The 8,936-nt window shown below is 40.0% G+C and overlaps 2 protein-coding genes across 2 annotated transcripts in view; one reads left to right on the top strand and one right to left on the bottom strand.

The window, feature by feature from the left end:
• The window catches only part of rabgef1 (RAB guanine nucleotide exchange factor (GEF) 1), a 12,964-nt gene extending 11,871 nt beyond the window's left edge, over nucleotides 1-1,093 (bottom strand). Inside the window, exon 1 of the mRNA XM_032534677.1 lies at nucleotides 1,005-1,093. The gene's annotated coding sequence lies outside the window, so the exon portion shown is untranslated. The remainder of the gene's footprint in view (nucleotides 1-1,004) is intronic.
• Nucleotides 1,094-3,780: 2,687 nt separating this feature from the next.
• Nucleotides 3,781-7,725, top strand: LOC116701114 (uncharacterized). Its single transcript, XM_032534684.1, has 3 exons — nucleotides 3,781-4,148; nucleotides 4,749-5,051; nucleotides 6,648-7,725. Exons 1-3 carry the CDS (start codon nucleotides 3,834-3,836, stop codon nucleotides 7,254-7,256), a joined length of 1,227 nt encoding a protein of 408 aa, XP_032390575.1. The 5' UTR covers nucleotides 3,781-3,833; the 3' UTR covers nucleotides 7,257-7,725.
• The last annotated feature ends 1,211 nt before the right edge of the window (nucleotides 7,726-8,936 follow it).

An 8,936-nucleotide genomic window follows, 5' to 3' on the forward strand; every position in this document is an offset into this window, starting at 1 on the left:
TATATATATATATATATATATATATACTGTATATTACACTTTGGAGGATGTATTCAAAGTGACACCTTCACAATGTGTATTGTTATTAATTACATAAAAAGGAAAAAACAGCTAATCTGATTATTTACGATTATATGATTTTATGTTTTTTATGACGTAAATTACCATCAAAATAGTTGAGTTAATCGGTTAATCAACTGATTGTTTCAGCTGTGCTGTTAACAGTTGGTAATTTATATAGTATATTAACTCTTTATGTTTTTTATGCGAAAAACTCTTGATTGGTAAAGTACCTAAAGATGTTGAATAAATGTAATGCAGCGACAAATAAAATATTTCCCTCTGAAAAGTCGTGAAGTTGAAGTATGAAGTAGCATGAAATGGAAATTATCAAGTAAAGTACTTCAAAATGTACTTAGTTACTTTCCACCACTGTCCATTTCAGTCTATCTGTACAATTTTGACAAAACATAACATAAAAACATAGGCTACTTATCCTAATATGATGCAGTATACTACTTATCTACCCAGTAGTATTAATAGTAGTAGTAGTAGTACTTAGCTACATATTGATAAACAACAACATTAAAATGCTCTAACATGTATTTGTTAGTGATTAAACCAAAATAATACAGGCTTATTTTCTATTAAAAATATAATACTGTGAAAGAAGCCCCATTTGCATGAGTCGTTCCCTGTACTTCCCTACTATTGTATTTCTACCTTTACATAAGTAAAGTATCCGAGTACCTGTTTCACCCCTGCCTTGTAATAACAAAAACAAATGTCACACAGCCTCTGGTAGCTTCAGTGTTTTTATGGTTATTTTTCCCAGCGTTGAGTTGTCGCCAGTCTGTAGGTCCGTGAACGCAGCTAAAGCTCCGGTATTGTCCGTAGCTCCAACAGGGGAGTCACGTAGCCGTTAGCTAAGGCAATATTTATCATAACTTATCATTAATGTTTGATTCAACATGTGAATGTACCTACAGCGATGCTTTACTCACCGAGTATGTGTTCTCAGCGATCAGCCGTGCAGTCCTCGCTCGTGTTATGAGAGCGAGAGGACGGAGCTATGAGGGCGAGGCCAGTGACGTTTTGACTCTGGCCAGTGGCCAAATCCCGCCGCTGTTCGTTGGGCCAATACGTCGACGCGGCCGCCATATTGGGACGGAGTAGTCGTGCCTCCCAATGCTCACAGGTCTAAGTAGAGAATCAGAATCAGAATCAGCTTTATTTGCCAGGTATGAGGACACATACGAGGAGTTTTACTTTGGAACATCGTTGTTCACAATGTACTTACACATACAAAACACCCAAACAGTATATACACACTAATATATACACACTAACACATAAATACTCTAAACAAAAACACAGAAACAATATAGAATAGAATAGAATACAATACAATACAATACCTTTATTGTTATTATACACAAGTACACGGTACTTGTGCAACGAGATTAAAGCAATCCCTTACATCCCTACAGGGTTGACACAAAAAAATATAACAATATAAGATAAAAATATAGTGGGGGGGGAGGGTGCTGGCGCACAGTCCTGAGTCCGGAGAGCAACTGTATATATGTATGTAATAGCTTTGAATACACTTTGTGTAAGCATAGATAAGTGTTAACAATTAATAAATAATATTGCACAGTGATGAAATGATAAGTACTAATATTAAATAAATCAATATTGCACAGTAATGAAATGGAAAGGTTAATATATTAAATATTGCACTGTATGAAATGAAATTGCACAGATAGAGGTATGAGTGCAATGAAGAGTGCAATAAATAAAAATTAAACGTGGAGCATAGTGCAAAGGATACTGGGATAAAAACTATTATGTTATTATATTACAATATGAACAGCATACACAGTTCTGGAATAGGGAATGAGAATAATGAATAAATAACAAATAATACGTGAGAAATGAGAATGAGAATGATGAATAACAGTAAGTGGAATAATAAGTGGAACCAGTGAACAGGTGCTGGTTAGAGACCGTGTTACTGGGTTATGGACCAGAACTGAACCTGACACTGACGGTAAGAAGTCAGCTGTTCATCAGAGTGATGGCTTGTGGGTAGAAACTGTTCTGTGTACAGAGGCAAGCAGTCTGTCTAGAATTAAAATATGTGGTGAATATTTTAAACGTATTTTCAAGCAAGTTTGCTTTGTTTCAAAGTCCGTACATGTATTTATGATACAGATGCGCACAGTTACAGTGTTTAAAGTACAATATTAAAGTGAAAGTACAACACTTGCAAAACAGTTATGTGTGTTTACTTACACTCCACAGCTGAAGCTCAGTAACATGTTATCTAACGAGTTAATTTATAGGCTCTAAAAATCCTGTGTAAAAACCACAAGTTGTAGTTATGTGTGACTATTTGTCACTTTCCAGAAACCTTCACAGTTAATGTTCCACATTCTCACAACAGTTTGAATCGGTGTAGGCGTCTAGAGAAGTCATTTCTGGACATCACTGAACAAACTCAATACTTCTTTGACTTTTACCGGAGCTGAGCTCAGCAGAGTGAAACTGTCCCTCCCTGTGAGCTAACAGCTGCCTATTGACATTAAGGTTAATGTTCAGTGGTTGTGTCTGAGTCTAAATGCCAATTAGATTACACAAAGTGAAGTGGTATCAGTCTTATTTATTGGCCACACTGAATCTGAAACAACTAGTTGTTACATTGTATAACTAGTTAATACATTATTACGTTGATATTTGTTCCAATAGTTTCAGTTGTTTCCTCTTTTCCTGAATTCTGTTGCACTTCTGGCACAGGTGGTACATTGATCTTCACGAGTCTATGTTTAATGTTTTTTAATAAATTCTACTTTTTCAACCTTTACCAGGAGAGATAGAAAACTGACCAATGAGTGAGAATGACAAAGAAAAAAGAACTGAGAGGCAGTGGTGGAAGATGTGTTCAAGTACCGTGGGACAAATTTGAGGTACTTCACTTCGTAATTTTATTTAATGCCACTTTAAACTTCTACGTCTCAGCGGTACATATTTTACTTTTTCCACTACGTGTGTCTGACAGCTTTAGTTACTTGTCAAATGGCAGTTTTATCATCCCCTTCCTGTCCAGTGAAGACCACGCATCGCCAGATGTGTTGATGTTAAATGTTTGTGATGAACTGAAGGATAAACATGTTCCTTTACGTTTACTTCTTAAGCTAAATAAAATCTTTAAAAAGCCTCTCGGATCAGCTGCAAACTGCGTCGTCACAAAGCTGAAAACAGGGCTGTTATTCTGACACCATGGAAAGTTTTAACCCTTTTTAGAGATACAAGGTTCTCACAGGACAGCGATGCTACAAACATATAATCATCCTATAGAATATGATGCATTGCTGTAGATTAATCTATCCAACAGCATTAAATTAATTACAATGAGCACAACATTCAACATCTGCAGCAGGAATATTAACCCAGAAACATCAGAGAGAAGAGGAAAACACTGACTAGGAACACTTCACTGCACAATTTAGCCAATAAAACATTCTTTTACGTAAGTAAGGTTTTGGATGCAGGACTTCTACTTGTAGTGGAGCATTTTCACAGTGTGGTGGACTAAGTACTTTCACTTCAGAAAAAGATCGGAATTTCTTGAGTTTCATTTGAGAGCAGATGGGTTAGTATGCATTTGTGTTTATATTCATGAGAGCTTTGTTGGACTGTTCATGCTGATAACGTCTTTCTGACAGGGGCAAATAAACACAGGACACTGATAACGAGCAGACGCTGGGTAGACACACACACACACACACACACACACACACACACACACACACACACACACACACTCAGACATGATCCCGATGGGTCGTACTTTGTGTCTTCCTTCTCCAGCCACTGTCCAGGAGCTGTTTTCTGTGGCTCGAGACGCCAGCATCCTCCCTGACGTCTCCCTGGATCCCGTCCTCACCACCTTCCTCTCGCTCGACTCCTCAGCCGCTCTGCAGCACCAATACGCCTCCTTACAGCGGGGCATGAGCGGGGAGCAGCAGGCTGCGTTCGGCCTCAACTTGACGGGAGAGCTGGGGGGCAGCGGCAGGGTCCCCTGTGGAGGAGTCGGGGTTGTTGCTCTGGCTCTGTCTGTGCTTTTTGAGCAGGTTGCTCATCAAGTATGTTTGTTTTGTCTATTCTTTGTGTGGCATTAGTTTTTGGATGCAGGACCTTTACTTGTAAGGTTATTTTTACACTGTAGTATTGGAACTTTTACCAAAGGATCCTCTGAATACTTCTTCCACCACTAATCATCCTCATATTTCCCTCTTGTTCTATTGCATTATCCATGCAGTGCTAGCTATGCGAGAGAGATTTTAAGAAAGACAATGGTAGGTGATTTGACACCAATGAGGCTACTAATAAAATAGAAAATAATTTTGTATTGTAGGAGGAGATGAGGCTTGCTTAATTAGTGACTTCTTTTAAATCACTAAAAACAATTTTTTATAGACTTGATTTTGTGTGATGTTGTCTTTTTATCATCTTTTCATGTGTTCATTTAATTTGTTAATTTGTCGTTTTTATTTATATTCTATTTTGCCTATTAAGGATGTATACATGTGTCTTGGTGTGAAGTGCTTTTTACTTCTGTCAAAGCACTTTGTATTGTTTTTAAACAAATAGATTTTAAATAAAGTTGATTATTATTGTATCCATGAGCATGATGCCAAACCAAACTGAAACAAAGGATTCTAGATGCCCTGTTACCCCACCAGGTCCGAGCCCAGAGCTCCACAGAGGGGGACCCATCAGCTCAGAGAGCCCGGGCTAAGAGGATTTTTGGTATCAGCAGTTTGTCACGAATCGGCTGGATCATCCACAGCTACCTCCGCCAGATCCCCGGCGTTGCCAACAACCAGGAGAGCGTGGCCGAGGCCACGGAGCTCCACGACAACTGGCTGAAGCTTGAGCTGCTGGACCATTACGAGAGGATGACCACGAAGAAGAGGATGAGTTCAGAGTCCATGCAGCAGTGGTTGGCAGGAGCTGCGTTCCACCTGCACATGAGGATTCACCAGGTAAGAACAGACACAAAACAGTAATAATACACGTTTTTATTTCTGCTACAGGCTCAATATCTGAAACATAACCTACACGTCCCCTGAAAACATCAGCACCTAAAAAAGAAACGTTACTATTTCTTGTAATTGTGTAATGTTTCGTCAATATTGACGCAACAGAAGCGGAGATGTTGTCCTTTTTTTACCACACATTCTTTTTCCTTGTCAAAACCTGGCACCTACATTTCCCATAATGCTACTTAAACAATTGTACAGTTCCCTTAACAATTTAAGGGAAAGATTGAAAACAGGTTTTTCCTGCAGCTAATGCCGCGTTCATATTATATCAGAGTAACTATGCATTTTCAACTTGTGAATATATTTCACTTCAATATCCAAGTTGTAATTAAAACTGGGGAACTCCGATATTTCCGACTTAATAACACTTAATAAACTAGAAGTGTCACAAAACCAAACAAATATGGGGGCTTCACATCAGCCAGCGACCGCCGTCAAATGCAACTAAACCTACTTTTAATGAATATGGTGTATTGTTTATGGTGTGTTGTTATGTTGTTGATGAAGGGTGGTGACGGTGCAGTGGATTTGACACGTACCTTTGGTGTGGGGAGCTGGGTTCAATTCCCACTGTGATACATCAACCAATGTGTCCCTGAGCATTTGCTCCAGAGGCGTGTGACCTCTGACATGCAGCATGTAGCAATTTTATTTAATACAGCAATGTAATTGTAAGTCGCTTTGGATAAAAGCATCAGCTAAATGACATGTAGCCTACTGTAATAATAATGTAATATTGTACAGTATTTCAACCCTGGCAAAACCAACTCTGTAATCATACAACCGTCTTGATTAGGTGAACAAAGTCATAATCATCACTTCCCATCTGAAGTGACAAAGACAATTCAGGGAAAGTTTGTGGTTACTTGGTATGGTAAGGCAACTTCAACACTTGGTTGAAGTAGCTATAATCAATATTTTTTCATCACGACAATGTGAAAGGGGTCGTTCGTCGTTAGGAACCTACAGAGAATTATCAGCTGAATCTGCAGCTGCTCTCAGCTCTGCAGAGCTTCACAGTGAGTTCCAGCTCGTTGTTTATCTTTCCGGCTGCAACTCTGCAGCTCTGGTTGCAGCGGTTCACTCTCAGCGCTCCCATAGTGTTGTTTCAGAGAAAGAGCTGTAGAAAATTCACTTCCACACAGTCAGGGACCAGCTGGTGCACGTAGCATTTAGCAGCTAAAGACACAGATGTTTCCCTCAAGAGTTGGTGGAGACCAAAAACAGATAAGAGAGAGAAACTATTGGACTGACTTTCAACAGGTGGACACAAACAAAAGGACTGAATGATCATGTTGCCCTGCAACCGCTGGATGTGGAAATAAGAATCTGTTAAAGGCAAATATTAATCGCAGGCCTACAATGGAAGCAAACTCTGTTCTCCTGCATAAATTCAGACATGCTAGTACTCATCCAACCTCCACACTTTTACCTTTCCACCTCTTTCAGTTGGCGGATGATGTTAATTGTGATGGGATTGTGACCTGAAAGTCCTTTTTTAATCTTACTGAAAGTCCTTTTTCAATCTTCTAACAGGTTCGTCTGCGTTCTGTGCCTCTTGGATCAGCCGAGTCGCTGCGTCTGTCTTATAGGACGGCGTTCGGTCGCCTGGTCCAGGGCTACACAGCCTACCTGCACAGAACCATCCAGGAGACTCCAGGAGCCCAAAGACCCAGAAGCAGGACAGCCGCTGGACTGGGACAAACAAACACATTCAGCAGAACCAATACGACCTGTTTGACCAATCCCATTTTTAATGACAGCTTGGGTAATATCTCTACCGATACTGCCACACACAATTCAACTGCTGATACCAACAGAAGTTGTAAAACAGACGTATCCAGTGAAAACTTTGGACGCAATGTGTCAGACAACAACGTGTCTGGATATAGCAGCGATGAGGGCGCTCAGGGTCTGTTGGTGATTGAGCCGTGCAGGAATGTGAGTCATCATGTGCAGCATCACCCCTGTGAGTCTCCGGCCATACAACAAGCTTTGGTGACGCGGATTATTAACGCTCAGGACCTGGAGCGCAACAGAAACTTTTTCCAGTTCCCTGAGAAAGTTCTCCGTGGCCTGCTCAGGCAGAGGGACGACTTTGAGCTGAAGACAAATCAGGCAGAAATGAACAGTGGTGGAGAGTAACTACAGTACATTTACTCATGTGCGTTACTTAAGTTCCAATTTGAGATACTTGTATTTGAGTCTTTTCCTCTCATGCTACTTTCTACTTCTACTCCGCTACATCTCAGAGGGAAAATACACTCTCATAAATAGCTTTAATTGCTTGATGAATTAAAATGTTAGAATGAAAAATATATGAAGAGTTTATAAAACATGTTTTTTTTTAAATAAATTAAAGAGTTCCTACAAGTCCAGCTGAGACAATTTCTCGACTGATAGAAAATGTAGTGGCAACTACTGATCCTTTTTTGTCTTTTTCAGTGCAGAGAGGTGACCTGTTTTATGGTTCCAGCTTCTCAAATGTGAAGATTTTGTGATTTGTCTTTTTAAATTATTTTGGTTAATGTGTTAGTAATAATGTTGAGGTTTGGACTGTTAGTTGGACAAAACCAAACATTGTGAAAGGTGTCACTTTGTGGGTTATTGTATGTGGTAATTGTGACGCCATTTCTTTAATTCACTGTAGTTCTGTTGCACGGACTGTAAACTATATTAAACTATTTCTACCTAACATCATGTCTGATGAGAGTTAACTGAAGTAGTCTTTTTTGAAATGTAAAACTCATTGGTGTAGTAGAAAGAAATCACGCAGGTTTGCACAGAATAATGTCTCTCATATCTTTTTTTTTAAAGTGCCCATATTCTGCTCATTTTCAGGTTCATAATTGTATTTTGAGGTTGCACCAGAATAGGTTAACATGGATTCATTTTCCAAAAACACCATATTTTTGTTGTACTGCACATTGCTGCAGAGCCTGTTTTCACCCTGTGTGTTTATGTCTCTGCTTTAGCTCCAGAGTGAGACATCTCACTTCTATACTACCTTTGTTGGGAGTCGCTCATGCTGGTAAGAGCACATCCGCTAGATAACTTCATGGATTATCTGGGAGACTTATTAGGCTCGTTCGAGGTGAGCCAGGTCTTCGCAGAATCGATCCCCGGCGATCGGCGCCCGTTGCATGCTGGGTAGATTTGTGTCCGACTTGATCCCGACTCACACTGACGTCATGCACACGTGGGCAACGGAAATCTCACGAGAGCAAGGCGGACGCAGTTGCTTTTCACCGACTTGCAAGACCAAGGCGGACTCAGAGCATGCTGGGAAACGCTGTCCTTTCAGTTGATGTAACAGATGATTGGTTCACAATCGACTCAACATAATGACTTCTTGTATAAACTTTTTATTGATTTCGAATTGGAAGGATTTTAACTGATATTTGTCTGATTTAAAGGATTATTCTGTACAGAACACTCGTTGTTAGAAGTCAGAGAGACTAAATCTGATCAGATCACGGACCATCTACAGTCTGTTGTTAATTAACATCAGCAGCAGATCGCATGTAGAACATTTTGAGATCTACTCTGTCATAATTAAAACAACTAGAGACTGTGTACCAGCTGATATGGGGGTCTGATTATATTTCATTAAATCGGAATCGCACCAAAGTGTTTTTGTCACTTCCTGTCCAGCCTGGAATCGGCTGGAAACTGTCCGACTTTACCGCAGCTTTTTGCCCCCCGCTGCCGCTCATGGCAAACATCACCCTATAGTGGTAGAAAACTATAAACGGAAATGGGCAGCTGACTTCTTACCCTCAGTGTCAGGTTCAGTTCTGGTCAATAACCCAGTAACACTGTCTC

The sequence above is a fragment of the Etheostoma spectabile genome, chromosome 13 (assembly GCF_008692095.1).
Source record: "Etheostoma spectabile isolate EspeVRDwgs_2016 chromosome 13, UIUC_Espe_1.0, whole genome shotgun sequence".
NCBI classification, from domain to species: Eukaryota; Metazoa; Chordata; class Actinopteri; order Perciformes; family Percidae; genus Etheostoma; species Etheostoma spectabile.